Below are 22,567 nucleotides of genomic sequence, written 5' to 3'. Positions count from 1 at the left end.
AATAAAATTGTCAATTTTTAAAATTTGATTTTAAAAGTACTATAGAAAAATTAATTAGTATTAGAATTATAACAAATCCAAAAGATAATACACAAGACTACAACTAGCCTTGAATGGTAGTACATGCCTCTAATCCTATTTCTCAGTGACAGAGGCAAGAAAATCACTGTGAGTTTGAGGCAAGTCTGATCTACATAAAGAGTTCCATGATAACCAGGCCTATACAGAGGGAACCAAAAACAAACAAACAAAAAAAACCAATAAAAACCCTCAAAACTATAGTTAATAGTGTATGATAACTTGTCACAATATTCAGGGAAGTTTGCAAGCCAAAGGGAAAAGCATTATTTAATCCTTGATTTGGGGACAAATTTTTTATTATTTTAAAAATAAAAAAAATTATGATTTTCAGTAAAAAAAATTGAAATAAAAGCAAAAGCAAGAAGAAGGTAATTAATGTATTTCATGAAAAAACAGGCTTTTAAAAATATCTTTAAAAATAATAACATGAAATAGTGAAAATAAGAATGATATTAAAATAATGGAAAATTGTACACAATGGAGTGAGATGTAAAATTTTATGGTAAATTTTATAAAATCTGAAATATTACTGCTATATGATATTGCATGTGGTCTCCAAGCTAATAACTGAACTTAAGCTATTTTATGAGCTTTAAAAGTATTTGGTATGCATAGAGATTTTGTTAATTATAATGAATCTTTAATAAAATTAAATGACTTAGATGAGCTTAAAAAACACCTTTTTTCCATTGATGCTTGATTCATGTTAAAATTTTGATCAGTGAAAATATAAAATTTTTAAAAGGTGTGAAAACTCGGTTTAGGATCCTAGAATTAGACTAGGGAAATCCTGAGAGTAAAAATAAGGTATTAGCCAAACTATGCAGCCCCAGTAAGAAAAGTGCCTTAGAAAGAATAGCATTTTTCTGCATACTTTTCTAAAATCTTGCTACCTTTATGTCTGAAATTGTTACCGTTACTCTTTGTGTTTTATATTGGCTTCTAAGAACTCACTAATCTGAAAACAAAGTACGTATCATCTCATCCTGTTGATCTTTGATCAAAATTCTCTTGGAACCAGAGAGCAGGCTCAAGGGTTTACAGGACACACTGCTCTTGCAGAAGACCCTAGCTCAGTTCTCAGCACCCCTCAGACACATCACAACCACTGAACTCCACCACCAAGGGTTTTATTCTACTCTTCTGGTAGGAAAGCTGACACACATGCGTAATGAATATAGACATGCATGCACACTCACATGTATGTGCACCCACACAATTTGTAAATCAAGCCACATCTTAAAAATTCTAAAAATGCAAATTTCTAAATAAAGATACTGTTTTAATGTCCTCCCAAGAAAGCCCAAGGCATTTGTAATTGTTTTTAAAACTTTCTGTTAATTTAAGTATAAATACTACTGGATAATAAAATGTCTTATATCATTCTACTATTTAGTAGGATTGCCATGTAAATGACGTTTAGCATTCCGCACAAATGCTTTAGCAGATTTTATGTAGCTGACTTTTAATGCATGTGTTTTTTACAAACTGATACTGTCTTTCTCGTTATGTATATGTAGGACTTCTACCACTAAAGATGGTAAAGAAGATTTGGGTGTCACTGACTCAGAGAAAGATGTCCGCCCCAAAAAAGCAAGGGGTAAGTTTGCTTTTCATACTTAGAGATATATAAATGTTTTTGGTCATTGACCTTTTATTTGATAGAGTTCTAAAACCCACAATTAATATTTTTTGAGTTTGTGGGATATTGTATAAAGAAAAAAGCCTACTTAATCATTCTAAGAAACATGCCCTCAGCTAGTATTTATTACTAATGAATTCTTTACCCAACACTGGCCTGAGTTTTCGGTGTGTAGTGATACTTGTCCACAGCTCAAGGAACCAGTTAAAGTTGAGAAACATTGTTAAAACTGTCAGCAGTGATCAAGGTAGTGTCTGTCTGTTTCTCCAGTGGGGCAGCTATGATCCTACTGACAAGCTGGGATGTGTCCAATAAAACTGAGAAACTTAATTCCTAAGTTTCCTTTTAACTTACACTGAAACATAAATAGCTGTAGTACAGTGGCTTTCATATGATCAGAATTTACCACAATCTAATACAAAAGTTAAAAATTTAAATATTGGCTTAAAGTTATTATTAATATTATTTCAACATATATTAATATATGCTTAAGATTATATTAAGTTTCTCATCGTTGCTTGTCACAAAAATTTACAAATGTCTTCACTGGAGCAAAACTGATGAACTCAGGACATTTCATTAAAAGAACAAATGTTTTTGGTTTTTTTTCAAACCATCGTTCATTCTGAGGCTCTATTTTGACCAATTTTTATTTATTTATTTCTATATTAATGTCTATAGAGAAGAAGAAAGCTTCAATGTTTATATGTCATGGATGTGGGGGGATCAACTCCTTAGTGGCCACAGTCACCATAAAAGTACCTAACATAACAATCATCAGAAGCATGCACATATGAGACTAAGACACACGGCGATGCCAGGAGGGTAGTGGCTGTCTGGAAGTGTTTGTGTTAAAAGGCACAAGTCTCTGTTTACATATACACTAAGTGAGTTGATCTGGGAATATTATTAGGTTTGTATGAAACTGGATCAAAGGCACTGCAAATTATTTACCTATATAATATTTATTTGCATGCTGTTAAAGAAAGTAAAAGGTAATTTGTAAAGTCAGAATGAATAATTTTGGTAAAACACACATAACCCCAGTAAACTAAAGTGCTGCAGTTATCAATGGCAGGTGTATCTTTGCGCATTGTAGACCAAAGACTTAGGGAGATTTGGATCATGGAGAGAGTCACAAATTATCAATGTCCCATGAATGTTTTCTTTAAAAATTCATTTAATAACGTACCCAGGATAAAAGTAAACAATAGGTTCAAAGAGACCAGATAAAGCTGCAGACCAGAGAAAGTTAGTTTTTTCCATTAAAATTAATTCTTTTAAGGATACATGTCAATGTCTTTGACAAGTTCTCTAGAATAGGAGAGATGATGTAGCAGCCCAGTTTATCTGCAGAACCATTATGTGGCCATTTATAAAACTGCCACCTAGCAGGAAAAAAAAAATCATTGTCTCTATTTTCCAAAGAGAAAAAGGATTTCTCCATCACTTGCTCCTCTGATGCCTTCACAACGGCTTACGTCCTGCCTCCACTCCATGGTGTCCATTCCTATCTTGGCACTGTGCTTATTTATTCTTGTCATGTCACATGTTGGTGAAAGTCATCCATTACAGCTACAAATGCCAGCAAAATAGGAATCTAATCTATCTTCCTTACCTTGTTCTTTCTAGAGAAAAGTATATTATTGTGGTCGGATAAAATAAGCTTTGTACACAATTTGTTCACAAAAAGATGAATGAATGCCTCTGGAAATATTTTGTTAACATGAAGCCATGTTATTGCAGAGTTGTGAACCAGGGATTACTAGTATCATCTCTCATTAATTAATTAACAGAATTAATTAACAGAATTTGGAAATTTCTGATGAATTCTTGCCAAGGGTAGGTGGACAAGTTATTATTTGATAAAGCTGAAGGCTGTCAATGCCTTCTTCTCCAGGAACGGAATAATCTTTGTGTTGATTTAATTGCTCATTGTGATTTGTGTGCATAAAGACTAAAAGAAAATACAGGCACAGTTTAAAAATGGAACAGCTCCTGTGGTGGTTCTCCTTCTGATACAGAGATTCTCTTGAAGATACTGGTTGGGCCTTTCCACTTATTTTTTAATAAGTGTTCACAGAAAATTCGGTCTCCAAAGAATATGGCATCAACTTTGTATTATTTCCATGCAGAGGTTACATATTTTTAAGCTCCCCCCCCCCCGTTTGCTTTCAAGGCAAATCTCTTGCTCTGTAGCTCAGACTGTCTCCTCAACCTACAGGAATCTTGCAATGTCAGCCTCTCATGTGCTGTTATTACAGGCCTATGCCATCACGCCTGGCTCTGCTTGACATTACAAATGGTCTTTTAAAGATGAATTAACTTTTCTAAAGTTCTTACTTAAAGACATAAATATTTGGAAGGATACTTCAAGTGAGACTGGTATTCTGTCACATTGCCTATGGGCTGATTGATTAACATGAATTTGTGTTCCTATTTTAAGATAGGAAGTGTCCAGAGCTGAAAAAGAAAATGGAGACATTGTTATCGGAGGCCAGTCACCTCATTAAAAGTCTGGAAACAGACAGGGCAGAAGCAGAACAAGCTTTAAAACAACAAAAATCAAGAAAGAAAAGGATTAGCATGAAAATTGACTGTTGGTCCATTTGGAAGCTCCAAGAACTCCCAACAGCTGTGCAGAAAGGTAATAATAGGGGAGCAGACAGGGTGACCCATTGATCTGTATAAACAATTTACTCTTACGTGTTGGTTATAAACTAGGACTGTTTGAAATACAGTATTAAAGATTTAATGAGTCCGGAGACACAAATTAGTGCTATGTTGTGCTGTGCAAACTGTGACTGTGGGCTTTTAAGTTTGTTGAAATACCATTCATTAACATACCTTGGAGATAGGTCAGTATTTGGTGTGTTTTTTTTTTTTTTACTTACCATGATGGTAGTGTTTGTTTTTAAAATTCAATTATTAAAGCTGACTGACCAATTGATATCATTAGCCACATTTTGCAATGTAGGAAAATTCAGATTTTCTAAAGACATGTTGGGAATGATATACACTTACTTTTGAGAACTTAGAAATAAATTCAGTTTGAAAGGAACTCCTAGCAGGAAGGCAACCTTAACATATTTGCAAGTGTAACTTGGGTAATAACTGGTTAAGAAAGTGTTGTCCACCCAGGTGGTGGTAGCACATGCCTTTAACCCCAGCACTCAGGAGGCAGAGCCAGGTGGATCTCTGTGAGTTCAAGGTCAGCCTGGTCTACAAGAGCCAGTTCCAGGACAGGCACCAAAGCTACACAGAGAAGCACTGCCTTGCAAAACCAAAAAAGAAAAAGAAAGAAAGAAAGAAAGAAAGGAAGGGAGGGAGGGAGGGAGGGAGGGAGGGAGGGGGAGAGAGGGGCGGATCTCTATTCTCTCTCGAGAGACTCCCTCTCGCTGCGCGCTCCTCCACCGAAAGAAATACAAGCACACACAAGCAAAGACTCACGAAAAAAGAAAGATGCTGTTCTTTAGAGCATACACAGAGAGAGGTAGGGTGGAATATCACAACTTAAAGATACTGGCTGCTGTTTTTGCCTTCTCCAAACCCTGTGTCATCAAAAACTTCCTCACCAGATGTTTATCAGACACTGGAAACTTCTTATGGCATCCTGAGGTAAATTTTTGGGTTAAGGAGTCTTTGATTTGAACTAATTTTTAAAAAATAATATACTCATACATTATATTACTTGAATAGGAAATTCTTAAGAATTTGTCATTTGTCATTGTTCTGGGATAAAAGACATGGACTTAAAGGATATGTCATGGTGAACAAATGAACAACCTTGGATCATAATACCAAATCTTCTAAAATTATCACCTTCAAAGTAGATAAATGCATACTAGGGAGTTGTAAGAAAATATTATAATCTAAACAGTCCTTTGTGTGATTCTTTCTTTGATGGAACTTATAATATTAATGTCCTACTAATGGATTACTGTGCTGATAAGGCGTGTTATGTAAATATGATGAGACAGTGGCAGGCTCAGAATAGGTGCCTTGGGCTCCTTGTATTCACATTTACCGATCATCTGCAGTTTTCCTAGTTGTCATTCCTCATTAGCAGGGTAGAAAAAGTAGTGTTGAGAGCTGATATATTGAATGTCACTCTGATTAGCTTAAAAGTCATTTATAAGATCATTTAAATACTATAGTTTTGAGCCCTTTTGGAATTATCTTTAAGGAGTTATAGAAATAAAAAGAATACAAGTGTGTATACATTCTGGAAACTAATAATTGTAATAATTTCTTGTGATGGGTAATAACATGATTTAGACTACACTTTAATCAATACTATTGAAGGTCTACTTAAAATTAAAGCATGTATTTACTTGCTTCCTTTTATTTAAGAAGTCATGCATTATTTATGCTTACAGTATAATTTAACCTTGTTGCTATATACTTCTTAAGGCAGTTCTGTGTGAAAAATGTTTCCACGAATCAATTGACTTTATATGAATGTAAATAAGAAATAATCCTTAAATGTTATTAATCTGTTTATAAAATATAGTTATGTATTTTTCTGGTTTTGACTCATATAGTATCTTGTATAATAAATTTTTAAAACCTTCTAATCTTTTTAACAGTTGTAAGTAGGATGTTTGTCAGCACAAACATTTTATAAAATTAGGACACCCATCTGTTGTTTTCCCAGATCTCTTCTAGGTTCTCCTCTAGTCTACCCTCCTTTTCCCTACAGCACATGTGCTGTCTAGTATCCCTGAAAGCTAATTCTCAATGACTGTTCTAAAGACATTTCCATGGTCTGACTTTCCTTTGGGTCAACCAATGAGAATCCACATAGGATATCATGAAGAGGTCATTCAAGAGATTGCAGCAAGACTATTTTTAGCTCTGGTCCCTTCCTTTCTGTCAGGTCATAAATCAGTTTCAACACCCCTCAGAAAATGCAACTCCTTTTACCTGGTATCTAGTGCCGTTTAAGAAAGCCTTTATCTTTTTTTTTTTTCTTTTTTTCCTTTTTTGGTTTTTCGAGACAGGGTTTCTCTGCAGCTTTTTTAGAGCCTGTCCTGGAACTAGCTCTTGTAGACCAGGCTGGCCTCGAACTCACAGAGATCCACCTACCTCTGCCTCCCGAGTGCTGGGATTAAAGGTGTGCGCCACCACCACCCGGCTCTTATCTTTTTCTATCAAAAAAAAAAAAAAAAAAAACAGAAATACCTTCCAACATAAATCAGGTGTTATATGATCCCATGAACTATAAATTGGGTTGTATAGCTTTGTTCTCTTGTAAAGTAAAGTGACCCATACATTTTATCATACACCACAGGCATTTGGAGGCACAAATGAGGGCCCCAGACTCCCCTGGTGCTCTGCGTGTCTCCTTACCAGCTCCATTTTTCACATGTCTGTGCCTGTGGATCCACAGCTGCTTCCCTATGACTATTTCACGGAAGAGGAAGAAATGTCAGACCTCAGAATGAGCATGTTTGATGCTCCACTAGATGTGAGAACTACAGGCATCTTCCCACAGTGAGACTATTGAAAGCATCCCCTTGAAGGATAGATGGGCAAGGCACATGTGCAAAGTTACAAAGGGGAAGGAACACACTCAAAGGATGGCAGGTATGAATGTGAGATAAATCAGCACAATGGAAAACATATAATTTAGAAGATAGAGAATGTAAAATGATGAACTAAAAAGACAAAAAAGAGTATGGAATCTGAGGCAGAATGCCTAGAGCATGCACGGGTCTGCACCAAGTCCATTGCAGAAAGGGACTGGATTTGCGTGGGAAGGAGGTGGAAAGAAACTGGCAAGATTAGAGGAATCAGAGAGCATAATCAGGATATATTATGTGAGAAAAAAATCTATTTTCAATTAAAGGAAAAAATAAAAATAAATTTTAATAATTAAAAGAAATGGAGACATGGGACATGGACCTCTAACTAAATAAAGCAAAACCAACTTCTTCCTCTTCTTTTTCTTCTTCTTCTTCTTCTTCTTCTTCTTCTTCTTCTTCTTCTTCTTCTTCTTCTTCTTCTTCTTCTTCTTCTTCTTCTTCTTCTTCTTCCTGCTCCTCCTCCTCCTCCTCCTCCTCTTCTTCTTCTTCCTCTTCTTCTTCTTCTTCTTCCTCTTCCTCTTCCTCTTCCTTTCCTCTTCTTCTTCCTCTTCCTTTTCTTCTTTTTCTCCCTTTTTCCTCTCCCTCCTCTTCCTTTCCTACTTCTCCTGATTATCCATATCCAGCTTGTGGCTCTGGTTATTGCTTATGAAAATATTCAGAGTATAAGTTTGAGATAATATTTAACTGTGAATGCTTATAGAAAGAGGAGTATCAGTACATAAACAAAAATAAAGCAAAATATGTCTCTAGACATTTAGAGAAAGACCTTGACTCAGTACTTAGAAAGGCTTCAACATGAAATATGCATGGGTATAAAGGTTAGCACTGTTTTTATAAATAAAATTGAAAATGTCCAGGAAATTAAAAAAGAGAGAACAGAGACCACAACTGATGAAAAAAGCACTTTAAACTATACAACAAAGTCAGGAGGAATCAGTATAAATATTAACAAATACAGACCTAACTCATGAATTGAAGACACAATCCTAAACAAAGTTATCAACAAACTTCATGAGAAAATTTTATTTTATTTTAAATTACTTAAAAAATCAATTTAGTTTTATTCCAACAATGCAAGATGGCTTTTGTATTCAGAAGTTGTAATGGGAAGAATGCAGGAGCCCTCTTAGCTAATTTGTTTGTAATTGTCTAAGTTCCTATTAGATATATAAGTAATTAGGAGTGATTTCAATGTCTAAGATTTCAAACATTCTTATTGAAACAGTTGGTGTTTATCTTTTTTTCAAATTTAGAGATTTTTTTCATTGCTATTTTCTGCCTATGGGCTTTGCTTGATGCCAGGGTTGGAGGCATCTGTACCCAGTCAAGGCTACGTGGCTTCTCTCTGACTCCACCTTCTTTCTTGTCCTCTATCTGCTTGAAACTCCTGCCTTGCCCTAGTCTGTGTTGCAATAGGACCAAAGTTCTTCTTTATTCACTAATGGTATTCATAGCATACTGAGAGGAATTCCATATCATATAATGATCATTTTACTGATTGTAATAAATTGGATTCATATTAAAGATTATAAATTATTAATTACAAATTATGAATAATTACAAATTATTAATAAAGCATGCTTTAATTCTTTTGGTGATGAGTGAAAGAAACAATATGTTTTACAATTAAATATTTAAATAAAATTCACAGATGAATAATTTCTAAAGCTCAATTGGATCCTGCATATAAACATGCATTACTTTCTGGACTGTGTACTGCCTCCTCTGAACTTTGTGTTGCTCTCATCATCCACCTCCAGAACACGAGCACTTTTCCAAAGATATCGCAGAGCTGAACAGCCATATTGAAGACACAGCCCAAATGTTGGAGAATCTGGAGAAGCAGAAGGAGATGCTGGAACAAGCCAATGCCAAGATCCAGAAGGACATTGACTACATGACTCACCATGCCCCTCTGCTGGAGTCAAAACGGAAGCAGGAACTAGAAGCTCTGAGGGACCGCTATCACAAAAAGTTTCAGGTGATTGAATGTGTGTATACTCTCTTGGTTACCCCAAAGTATTTCAACTCTAAGAACTTAATGTGTCTTATAAGATTGACACATTAAAAGTGCCATTTAATTCTCTAATAACCTTCTCAGTTATAATTTATTGATATAAATCAACATCTCAGCCACTTATTGATAAACCTAGCATGATTAATAATATTTGTTTGACTCATTAAATTAAAGTGTTTCAAACAAACCTTTTTTATTTTTAAAACATTGTTTGAACTGAGTGAGAAAGTAAGTAAAACATATCAGTAATTTAATCATTGATAAAATTATAAATGTAATGGGGCTTCAAGTGCTGAAATGACCTCAATCACCTTGTGAAATACTTCTACAGAAAAATAGCTATTTGCAACTGTTCCAAAAGTAATAAATTTACCTCATATTAGTGTTAAATCATTGTAAATTTAAAAGTCCTTGAATGTTTCCCATGTTCAATGCACAGCATCATTCTCTTTAGTCCATCACCAAAAACTAATATTAGTTTCATCTAATTCATGAGGAAAATGTAACTAATGTTTTAAAATTATGTTACATATCTCGAATTATAAAATACTATCATACATTGGCTATGTAAGTTTCTGAATCTCCCCTTTTAAGGTAACTGTTTTATGTTTGAACTTTTATGTTTAGTTCTGTGCATATGTATGTCTGCTAATCTGTAGGTGTACCAGGTGCATTCAAGTATGTGTGGTGGCTGAAAGGGAGTGTCTGCTCTCCAGAGGTTCAGGCAGTTGTGAGTCACTGCATATGGTCCTTGGGACCAAACCAGGCTTCTCTGCAGAAACAGTAAGGATTCTTTACCACCGGACCATCTCCCCAACCCCTTACATTGTTTTCATGTTGTCAAACAACTCATCATAGATGTAAATTTAGTTTAGTTTAGTTATGTATTCCATCACATAGATATCAAACAAATTTATTATTTAATGTTCTCTCTTTTTCTCTCTCTATACCATCTGGGTTTTTTTTCCTAACATTTATTGATGAAAGTGCAGTTTGGCTACATGTAATAATTTCACACCGATGCTTTCCTTTCAGTGTGCATGTAAACTTTGCTCAGCTGTATGCCTAGCCTTTATTGGGTAGTAGGGGAGGTCTACGTTCTGCTTCACTGGCTAACACTCCAGTGTTCTCCAAAGTTCCTCTGACAACTTTTGTGGAATTGTGGTTATGCTGCAGGCTCATTTTTCTACCCTAGAGAATACTGCTCCATCCTAATTATCTTCTACAATTTGAAAATCAATGTATCCGCCAGTGACTTCTCCATTACTGGTCTGATTTTTCTTCCACTAAGAAGAAGGTTGGATTTACTGGTTGGAATTCTAAGAAAGCTCTTTGACAGAGACTAACTCATTCAAAAAAAAAACATTTCTCACCGTTTCTAAGTAGGCTGGCTAGTTTAATGTCAACTTGACGCAAGCTAGAATTATCTGAAAGGAAAAAAACCTCAATTGAGAAAATGCCTCCAAGAGATCCAGCTGTAATACATTTTCTTAATTAGTAATTGATGGGGCAGGGTCCAGCCCATGGTGAGTGGTGTCATCACTGTGCTGGTGGTTTTAGGTTCTATAAGAAAAAAGGCTGAGCAAGCCATTAGGAACAAGTCAGTAAGCAGCACCATTCCATGGCATCGGCATCAGCTCTCGCCTCTGGGTGCCTGCCCTGTATTAGTCCCTGTCCTGATATCCTTCAATAACAAACAACAATATGGAAGTGTAAGCCAATCAAGCCCTTTCCTCCCCAACATGTTTTGGTCATGGTGTTTCTTTACATCAACAGAAAGCCTTAGACACTAAGTGTAGCGAGGGTTTGCGGGCAGGTCTGCTTTTCATCCTGCCCAGCTCCTGGCCACCTGGCTAGCTTAGCCCCAGAAATAACAACACACAAAGTGTATTCATTTAAACACTGCCTGGCCCATTAGTTCCAGCCGCTTATTGTTTAATTCTCACATCTTGATTAACCCATTTCTAATAATCTGTGTAACACCACGAAGTGGTGTCTTACTGGGAAAGATTCAGCATGTCTGACCTGGCGGCTGGCTCCATCACATCTGTCCCAGAGAGGAGAGGCATGGTGACTTGCCTGAGGCATCTGCCTCACTTCCCTCTTCCCAGCATTCTGGTCTGTCTACTCCACCCACCTATGTTCTAACTTATTAGGCCAAGCAGTTTCTTTATTAATTAACCAATGAAATCATCAGATAGATAGAAGACACACCTACATCAACTAAGATTCCCTGATACCTAAATATGGCGACTGCAGCTTACCACAAGCAACAGTCTCTGGTATGCAGCCCGAAGAAAAGACACTGAACTGAAAGCCAGAAGGAGATTGGGACTCCAGTTCAAAAAAGAAAAACAAGTAAATCCAGCCTTGTTCCAGCAATTCTATCTGACCTTGTCTCAATCCTGAATAGCATGGAGCAGGATTGCTCAACAGTCTTGTTTTAGCTACTGTCTGTGTTTGTTTAAACCAGTGTCTATTAGACAATTTGATATTTTTCTCTGTCATTGGCCTTGGGGATTACTGTGGGATGCTCAGTGTTGTCAGACAGCTGGAAGAGTAGACTCAGGAGGAACTCACTGCAACAGACCGAGAAAACAGAGGACTTGGTGTGTAGATCCTATCAGATACACTGTGACTGCTCTGCATCAACATGGGGGGGGGGGTTATTAAAAGCCTCTGGCTTAGGCAAGAAGAACTTTTAACTTAGAGGATTCTCAGTGAAACACATTATCTTTCACCATCCAATCAGTTCAAGATCTGGACAGCATCAGGTTTGACCTCCATTGAGTAAAACAGAATTCTGGAGCATAAGTATTTGACTGCTCATTTCCCTTGAGCAACCTGTGATGCTACACTGTACATTTTGGACTTCTGTAGCCCATGAGTCATTTCTTTAATCTAAATCCATCTTTGTGAGCCTCCGTATCTCCTGTTGGACCATTCCCTAAAGAATCCTGGGTAACATAGCCACCTTTGTAGAAGGATTGGAATCTGTCACTTCTACCTTGTTGCTCCCCTTGATGTGTGTTGAATTATTCAACCAGAACTTCATCAACTGCCTTTAACTTATAGCTTGCTACTTTTGTCATTCCAGGGGGAAAGTAAGTGAGTATGTCCCTCTCAGTTTTTACAAAGGGAGCAATGAACTGTGATGAGTCTGCATTCTGGCTGCACAGAACTAAGGAAAAATTACCCAGAATGCATTTGAGGCACTGCTAGGCAGGGTTACATATATCATGCAGCCATGGTAAGAAAACCCACAGTGACACAGCAAAAGAAAAGTGGTAACTTGAAAGAAGAAAACACATCTTCCATTTATGAAATGAGCATAACAGACAAAATTCAGGAATGAAAAACAGAATTATGAGCACTGCCTGTACCAAATACCTCCTCAGAGAGAAACAGAAGCACACAGAGATGTAGGCAACAGGCAGAAGAGGTTTTCAGAGTGTAGCCTCTGGAATGGGACTTCATCATGGATTTAAATCCCTACTATAAGTATTCAGATCTTGCATAATTGTTATAAACATTTGTGGCCTTGCATTCTTTGTATACAAAACCTTATAAGAATCCATATCCATATGCTTAGTGTGTACCTGAATTAGATAAAAATGATCAATATAGAGCCTACCATAATGTACATAATGCCATGAAAATAACATTCTTAAGGAAATTCCTAACTGTATATATTTGCATGGAAAAAGAAAGCTCTAGATTAACAGAGAGTACTAAGATGTGGGCTGCACAAAAACCCCCATCCTATCCATCAGGCCATGAAAGCTGTAAGTCCTACTCTGCCCCCTAAGCCTCCTATCCCTTCCCGCCCACCACAAATTCAGTAGAACTCAACAACAAGCCAGCCACTACACAGAGATGACTAAGAGGTAGGAGGCTCCAATGTCCCCATCCCATCCATCGGACCCTACAAGCTAAAAGTCCCACTTTAGCCCCAGACAGTCCTATCCCCCCCACCTCAGTGGAACTCTAAAACACAGCCTGGTACTACATAGAAAGGACCAAGAGGTGAGTGATTACCCATGGAGATTCTAAAATTCGGGCAAAAGCCCAGGCTTCTCCCCCACCTGCCTTGGCTTCTCTAGCAAGACAGAGGACGAGTTTCCTGCAGGTAGGCTACTCCAACACCCCTATCCCATCCATTGGACCCTGAAAGTTACAAGTCCCACTCCGCCCACAAAACCTCCTGTCACACCCACCCACTCACCCCTCCCAACCTCAGAGGAACGCTGAAACCCAAGCAGTAACAACACAGAGAGGACCAAGAAAGGAACTTGGAAACAAAAGCTGTGACTGCACAGAGTGGACCAAGAGAACAAGCCAAGAGAGACCTCAGTGCTTCCCTGTGACACAGAGAGTAACAGTACAGAGCAGACCAAGTATAGTTCCCAAAGACACAGACCACCCACTGCAAGGATTGGACTAAGAGACAAAGACACTACCAGCACCAATAGAAGAAAGAGATAGGTAGTCGCCAATGCAAGAATATATCTAACAACCTAAAAAGCAACATGGTAACACCAGAACCCAGTGGTCACCCAACAGGAAGATATGATCATCCTAACTCAGAAGAAGTAGAAGAAAACGATTTCAATGTAACTTTATAAGGATGATAGAGGCCTTTAAAGGGGAAACAAAAATTTCTCTTAAAGAAATGGAGGAAAAAGCAAACAAAAACTTGGAAGAAATCAATAAATCTCTCAAAGAAACACAAGAAAACCAATAAAAAACAATCAAACAGGTGAAACTAACAGATCAAACAGTTCAAGGCTTGAAGATTGAAATAGGGGCAATAAAGGAAACACAAACTGAGGGAATTCTGGATATGGAAAATCTGGGCAAACAAACAGGAACTACAAAGACAAGCATAACCAACAGAATACAAGAGATGGAAGAGAGAATCTCAGGTGTTGTAGATACTATAGACTCATCAGTCAAAGAAAACAAATCCTTAACACAAAATATCCAGGAAATCTGGGACACTATGAAAAGGCCAAATCTAAGAATAATAGGGATAGAAGAAGGACAAGAACTCCAGCTCAAAGGCACAAAAAATACATTCAACAAAATCGTGGAAGAAAACTTTCCCAACTGAAAGAAGAATATCTCTAAGAAAGTACAAGAAGCTGACAGAACACCAAATAGACTGTACCAGAAAAAGTCCCCTTTCTATACAATAATCAAAATTGAATACATACAGAATAAAGAAAAAGAAAGAATATTAAGAGCTACAAAAGAAAAAGGTTGAGTAACATATGAAGACAGACCTATCAGAAATACATCTGACTTCTCAATGAAATCCCTGAAAGCCAGAAGGTCCTGGACATATGTGCTGCAGACAATAAGAAACCATGGATGCAAGCCCAGACTACTATACCAAGCAAAGCTTTCAGTCACCATCGATGGAGAAAACAAGATATTCCATGACAAAACCAGATTTAAGCAATACATATCCACAAATCTAGCCCTACAGAAAATACTAGAAGGAAAACACCCACCCAACGAAGCTAACTGTACCCACAAAAACACAGGAAACAGATAACCTTATACCACCAAACCCCAAAGAAGTGAAACACACAAATGGTACTTCCAAAAATAACAGAAATAGCAGTCACTCCTCATTAATATCTCTTAATATCAACGTCCTCAATTCACCTATAAAAAGACACAGGCTAAGAGATAGATACAAAAGCAGGATTCAGCCTTCTGCTCTTACAAGAAACACACCTCAACCTCAAAGACAGACATTACCTCAGAGTAAAGGGTTGGGAAACAATTTCCCCATCAACTGGAACTAAGAAACAAGTGGATGTAGTTATCATAATATTGGACAAAATAGACTTCAAACTAAAATCATTTAGAGGAGATGGAGGACACTTTATTCTCATAACAGGAACAACCCATCAAAATGAAGTCTCAATCCCGAACATCTATGCCTCTCATACAGGAACACCCTCATATGTAAAAGAAACATTATTAAAGCTTAAATCACACATCAGACCCCACACACTAATAGTATGAGACTTCAACACCCCACTCTCCCAAATGGACAAGTCAACAACACAGAAACATAACAGAGAAATAAGAGAAATAACAGATGTCATGACCCAAATGGACTTAACAGACATCTTCAGAACATTCCACACAAACACAAAAGAATATACCTTTTTCTTAGGACCTCATGGAATCTTCTCTAAAATTGACCACATACTCGGTAACAAAGCAAACCTCAATAGATTTTAAAAAGTTGGAGTAACCACCTGTATCTTATAGGATCACCATGGTTTAAAGTTAGAATTTAGCAACAACACCGCCCTCAGAAAGCCACAAACTCATGGAAATTAAACAGTAAACTACTTGACCACCCCTGCATCAGGGAAGAAATAAAGAAGGAAATTAAAGACTTTCTAGAATTCAATGAAAATGAAGGCACCACATATCCAAACCTATGGGACACAATGAAAGTAGTGCTAAGAGGAAAGTTCATACCACTAAGTGCCTACATAATGAAAGTGGAGAATGCTCACACTACTGGATTAACTGCACACCTGAAAGCTCCAGAACAAAAAGAAGCAGATTCACCCACGAGGAGTAGATGACTGGAAATAATCAAATTGAGGGCTGAAATCAATAAAATAGAAAGAAAGAAAATAATACAAAGAATCAGTGAAACAAAGAGCCGGTTCTTTGAGAGAAATCAACAAGATAGGCAAACCCTTATCCAAACTAATCATAAGGCAGAGAGAGAATATCCAAATTAATAAAATCAGAAATGAAAAGGGGAAAATAACAACAGACACTGAGGAAATCCAGAATATCATTAGATCATATTACAGAAACCCATCCTTCAAAAAATTGGAAAAAGAAACAAACAATTTTCTGGATAGGTACAACATAAAAAAATTAAATCAAGACCAGGTTAACAATTTAAATAGACCTATAAACTGCAAGGAAATAGAATCTGTCATCAGAAGAATCCCAACTTAAAAAAGCCCAGGATTGGATGGTTTCGGTGCAGAATTCTACCCGAACTTCCAAGAAGAACTAATACCTGAACTCCTCAAATTGCTCCACACAATAGAAACAAAAAGAACATTGCCAAACTCTTTTTATGAGGTTGCAGTTACCCCGATACCCAAAACCACAAAAAGATTCAACCAAGAAAGAGAATTACAGACTAATCTCACTCATGAACTTAGATGCAAAAATACTCAATAAAATATTGGCAAAACGAATCCAAGAACACATCAAAAATATCATTCACTATGATCAAGTTGTCTTCATGCAAAAAAATGCAGGGATGATTCAACATACAATAATCAATCAATGTAATCAAACATACAAATAACCTGAAAGAAAAAAAAAACATATGATCATCTCTTTAGACGTTGTAAAAACATTTGACAGAATCCAACTCCACTTCATGATAAAGGTTTTGGAGATATCAGGGATACAAGGGACATATCTAAACATAATGAAAGCAATATACAGCAAGCCAACAGCCAATATCAAATTAAGTGGAGAGAAATTCAAAGCAATTCAACTAAAATTAGGAACAAGATAAAACTGTCCACTCTCTCCATATCTAGTCAACATAGTTCTTGAAGTTCTGGCTAAAACATTAAGACAACAAAAGGCAATCAAGTGGATTCAAATTGGAATGGAAGAAGTCAAACTTTCACTATTTGCAGATAATATGAGAGCATGCATAAGTGATCAAAAAACTATACCAGGGAACTCCTACAGCTGATAAATACCTTCAGTAATGTGGCAGGATACCGGATCAACTCAAAAGAATCAGTAGCCCTCCTATATACAAATGATAAAGAAGATGAGAATGAAATCAGAGAAACATCATACTTCAGAATAGCCACAAATAACATAAACAATCTTGGGGTAACACTAACCAAAGAAGTGAAAGACCTATTTGACAAAAACTTTAAGTCTTTGAAGAAAGAAATTGAAGAAGATAACAGAAAATGAAAAGATCTCCCATTTTCTTGGATGGGTAGACTCAACATAATAAAAATAGCAATCATACCAAAAACAATCTAGAGATTCAATGCAATCCCCATCAAAATCCCAACACAATTCTTCACAGACCTTAAAAGAATAATAATCAACTTCATACGGAAAAACTAAAACCCAGGATAGCCAAAATAATCTTGTACAGTAAAGGAACTTCTGGAGTCATCACTGTCCCAGACATCAAACTCTATTACTGAGCTACAGCAATGAAAACAGCTTGGTATTTGCATAAAAACAGAGAGGTTGGTCAATGGAATCGAATCAAAGACCTAGATATTAATCCACACACCTATTAACTCCTAATTTTTTTGACAAAAAAGCTAAAATTATACAATGGGAAAAAGAAAGTATCTGCAACAAATGGTGCTGGCATAATGGATATCAACAAATCGAAAAATAAAAATAGATCCATATTTATTCCCATGTACAAACTCAAGTCCAGATGGATTAAAGACCTCAACATAAATCTGACAACACTAAATCTGATAGAAGAGAAAGTGGGAAGTAGCCTTCAATGCATGGGCACAGGAGACCACTTCCTTAATATAACACCAGTAGCAAAGATACTAAGCACAACAATAAATAAATGGGACCTCCTGAAACTAAGAAGCAAAGGAAACAATCAACATGAAAGGCATCCTACTGGAATGGGAAGTGGTCTTCACCAACCCCACATCAGGCAGAGGACTGATCTCCAATATATACAAGGAACTCAAGAAATTAGAAATCAAAATTCCAAATAACCCAATTAAAATGGGTTACAAAACTAAACAGAGAATTCTCAAAAGAAGAATCTCAAATGGCTGAAAGACACAAGGAAGTTTTCAATATCCTTAGCCATCAGGGAAATGCAAATCAAACCATTTTACCCCAGTCAGAGTTGTTAAGATAAATAAATTACCAATGATAGCTTATGCTGGATAGCATGTGAAGTAAGGGGAACAGTCCTCCATTTCTGGTGGGAATGCAAACTTGTACAATCACTCTGGAAATCAGTATGGCAATTTCTCAGAAAATTGGGAATCAACCTACCTCAAGGCTCAACAATACCACTTCTTTGTCATATACCCAAAAGATGTTCAATCACACTGCAAGGACATTTGTTCAACTGTTCAAAGCAGCATTTTTACTCCATTGTGTACATATACCACATTTCCCTTATCCACTCTTTGGTTTAGGGCATCCAGGTTGCTTCCAGGTCCTGGCACGACAAAACAAATGCTGCTCTGAGCATAGCTGAGCACACGTCCTTGTGGCACAAATGAGCATCTTTGAATATATACCCAAAAGTGATAGTACTGAGTTTTAAGGAAGGTTGTTTTAATTTTTCTGAGAAATCCACACTGGCATCCAAAGGGGCTATACCAGCTTGTATTCTCACCAGCAACACAGAAGTGTTACTTTTACCCCACAACCTCTCTAGCATAAGTTGTCATCAGTGATTTTGATCTTGGTCATTCTTACAGGAGTAAGATGGACTCTCAGAGTTCTTTTGACTTGCATTTCTCTGATGGCTAAAAATGTTGAGCATTGCCTTAAGTACCTTTGAGCCATTTTAGATTCATCTGTTGAGAGTTCTCTGTTTAGGTCTGTACTCCATTTTTCATTGGATATTTGTTATTTTGATGACATATTTCTTGAGTTCTTTTTGGAGATCTGACCTCTCTCTGATGTGGGGTTAGTGAAGGTCTTTTCGCATTCTGTAGGCTGTCGTTTTGACATGTTGATCATGTCCTTTGCTTTACAGAAGCTTTTCAGTTTCAGGAGGTCCCATTTATTAATTGTTTCAATCTGTGGAAAAAAATGACATCTTGAAACTTGTAGGCTAATGGATGGAGCTAGAAAACATATTGAGCGAGGTAACTCAGACCCAGAACACAATTATCACATATATTCACTCATAAGTGGTTCTTAAACATAATGCAAAGAAAACTAGCCTATAAATCAGAATCTCAACGAGGACCCTAAGAGAGACGTACATGGATCTAATCTACATGGGAAGTAAAAAAGACAATATCTCCTGAGTAAATTGGGAGCATGGGGCCCATGGGAGAGAGTAGAAGCGGAGGGGAGAGGAAGAAAGGAGAGCAGAGAAAAATGTATAGCTCAAAAAAATGAATTTAAGAAAACTAATAAGGCAGTCTCATGGCAATAAAAGCAGCATTATTTGTAATAGCAAAAACCTGGAAACAACCTACATGTCCCTCAGTCAAACAATGGATAAAGAAAATGTGACACATTTACACATTGTAGTACTACTCACTGGTAATAAACAATGACTCAGTGGTTAAAAAAATTGAATTCTGCTTGCAAATAGATAAAACTAGAGACAAGCATCCTGTGTGAGGTAACCAAGCCCAAAAAGATGAACATGGTATATACTCACTCATAAGTGGATACTAGCTGTATTTCAAAGGATATTGAGCCTACAGTTTGTGATCCTAGAGAAGCTAAGTAACAAGGTGAAACCTAAGAAAAATATACATAGATCTATCTGGGAAGGGGAAATACACAAGATTGCCTGACAAAATTGGGAGCATGGGTGTGAGGGGAAAAGGGAGCGTGAAAGGGGAAGTGGAGAGAAGAAAGGGAGGGGGGAGAAGAACATGAGAGAATGGGATAGTTGAGATGGAGGAAGGATAAAGATGAAGAGGATAAAAGAGATATTTTGATTGAGGGAGCCAGTATGTGGATAGCAAGAAACCTGGCACTAGAGAAATTCGTAGGAATTCACAATGATGGCCCCAGCTAGGACCTTAAGCAATAGAGAAGAGGGTGCCTGAACTGATGAATATCTTAAATGTCACCTTCATCTAGCAACTGATGGAAACAGAGGCAGAGACCGGCAGCGGAGCACTGGGCTGAGTTCCCGAAGTCCAGTTGAAGAGTGGGAGAAGTGAGAATATGAGTTAAGAAGTCAAGACCATGATGGAGATACCCACTGAAACAGTTTACCTGAGCTAATGGGAGCTCACCAACTCCATAGGGCAAGGAAGGAACCAGCATAGGTCCAAATTAGTCCTTCTGAATATGGTGACAGTTGCATGGCTGGGGCAGACTGCAGGGCCACTGGCAGTGGCACCAGGATTTATCCCTACTATTTGTACTGGCTCTTTGGGAACCTATTCTCTTTGGATGGATACCTTGCTCAACCTAGATATAATAGGGTGGGCTTTGGACCTTCACCAAAGCAATATACCTTACCCTTTCTAAGTGGTAGTGGGGTGGGAAGGTAGCTGGAGGGGATGGGAGGAGGGGAGGGACTGGGAACTGTGATTGGTATGTAAAATGAAAAAAAGATTGTTTTCTTTTTAAAAATAAAATAAAAAGAAAGCTCTAGATTAACAACATCCATGGGAAGAATTAAAATACAAAGCAGAAGACAGTAGGTGAAAACTGAGAATGGAGTAATATTGGGGCTCTATTTCTTTTCTTAAGCAATCTATTAAGTTTGAGAGTCTCACATTCTTGGCCACCATAAACCTGTCTGTTCTCGGACACTTGTCCCAGACAGGTAGAAAAGAGCTCATATGTTTTAGAACTTGATACAATTACTCAGTTAAACATTTTTCAGGGTCCGGGCGGAGGTGGCACATGCCTTTAATCCCAGCACTTGGGAGGCAGAGACAGGCTGATCTCTGTGAGTTTGAGGCCAGCCTGGTCTACAAGGGCTAGTTCCAGACAGGCTCCAAAGCCACAAAGAAACCCTTCTCAAAAAACCAAAAAAAAATTCTTCAGGGAGTTCCTAGATCTTAGCTAGCTCTACCTGCTGCCGTGCTTAGGCGTGTCACCAGACAAGAGCATGGTAGCCCTGTGTGGAGAAGGTGCCTGAGACTAATGAACTGTATACCTAGCATAGTTCTTTTTAAACTCTGTGTATTTTAACTAAGATAAATAAAAAAAATCCTGTTATAAAAGAGATATCACATTTAACTTAAAAAGAATATGCTATAAAAATACAGTTTAACTTATGAAAATTCAAAAATATATAGACATTGTCCAAAGGTCCAAGGAGAAATTTATAAAAATAAATCTACCAAAATTTTAACTAATTTGCACCTCATACTGGATCCTAGAATTGATGACAGTGTAGTCAGATGTTATTTAGTCTATAAACAACTTATCATTTCAATATCATTTGGAATATTCAGTCTATTAAAAAGGAGAGACATTCTTAAATGAATCCAAGTTTATATTTTCAATAATAGAATCTTGTGAAATTTTTGAGAAAATTATTAAGCTCTCTCTCTCTCTGTGTGGGGGGGGTGGGTGTAGGTGTAGCACAATTAAAAAAATCTTGAGACAGATATTGGAGTTCAACCTGAAGGTCAGAAAAGCAAAACAACTAGCCACTGGCTCTTACCTCTCAGTCTGAAATGGGGATTCTGCCTCCAGGAATTCTCAGAATGAGACTTTGTGTGTATACCACTGCATATCTGTATCTGAAAATATGTGAAATATTTACAAAATAGTCCTTTAGCATAGCAGACAAATAAGTCACTCCATGAACAACTCTTTTTAGGAGGCCAGAAATTACTTAACATTAAGAAATGTTGGTATATTACTTAGTTTGTTAATAAAAGAAAAGAAAAATTACGATTTTTACAGAAATCTCCCTGAGATCAGTTTGTCATTATTACAGTGCTAATGTTAGCATAGAAAAGACACTTATAACCTGGTGTGTGGTGGTGAGAGTGGGAGAATGTGGAATCTGAGGCCAGGCAAGTCTACCCAGCAATACTTGGTATTTTTTAATCAAATGTTTGTAATAAATAAATAAAATGGAAACAGATTTCTTGCATATAAACAAAGAATTCTTTTAAAAATTAATCCTATTAATATTAAGCATTGAAACCCTGAAGTCATTCCAAGCAAATGTGGGTACATATAAGATGTGTGCTAACGAGACTACTTTTGCCAAAGTGACAAGACAATAAAATGATATAAAAATATTTTAAATGATTAAATAAAACAGTTTTTCTTATCAGTGAAATTTCAAGTATAAGACCTTTCCTCACAAAATATTTGCATTTAGTCTTTAAAACATCCGAATACAGGCTTGAGAGACGGCTCAGAGGATAAGAGTACTTGCTACTCTTGTGGAATATCAAGGCTCAGAACTGTCAGGAGCTACAGCCCCAGGACCTCCTGGAACTACTTCCAGGCTCTGTAGGCACTGCCTATGCACAAGGT

General features: G+C 37.0%; 1 protein-coding gene across 1 annotated transcript in view; it reads left to right on the top strand.

Moving 5' to 3' along the window:
- Positions 1–22,567, top strand: part of Ccdc178 (coiled-coil domain containing 178) — a 331,929-nt gene that overhangs the window by 10,050 nt on the left and 299,312 nt on the right. The window contains exons 3-5 of the mRNA XM_038331445.1: positions 1,602–1,681; positions 4,170–4,370; positions 9,072–9,292. Of these exons, the coding sequence (XP_038187373.1) occupies positions 1,602–1,681; positions 4,170–4,370; positions 9,072–9,292 (502 nt within the window). The remainder of the gene's footprint in view (positions 1–1,601; positions 1,682–4,169; positions 4,371–9,071; positions 9,293–22,567) is intronic.

The sequence above is a fragment of the Arvicola amphibius genome, chromosome 5, assembly GCF_903992535.2.
Source record: "Arvicola amphibius chromosome 5, mArvAmp1.2, whole genome shotgun sequence".
Taxonomy (NCBI): Eukaryota; Metazoa; Chordata; class Mammalia; order Rodentia; family Cricetidae; genus Arvicola; species Arvicola amphibius.
Note: the sequence above shows the minus strand (reverse complement) of the source record. Positions and strands in the feature narration are given on the sequence as shown.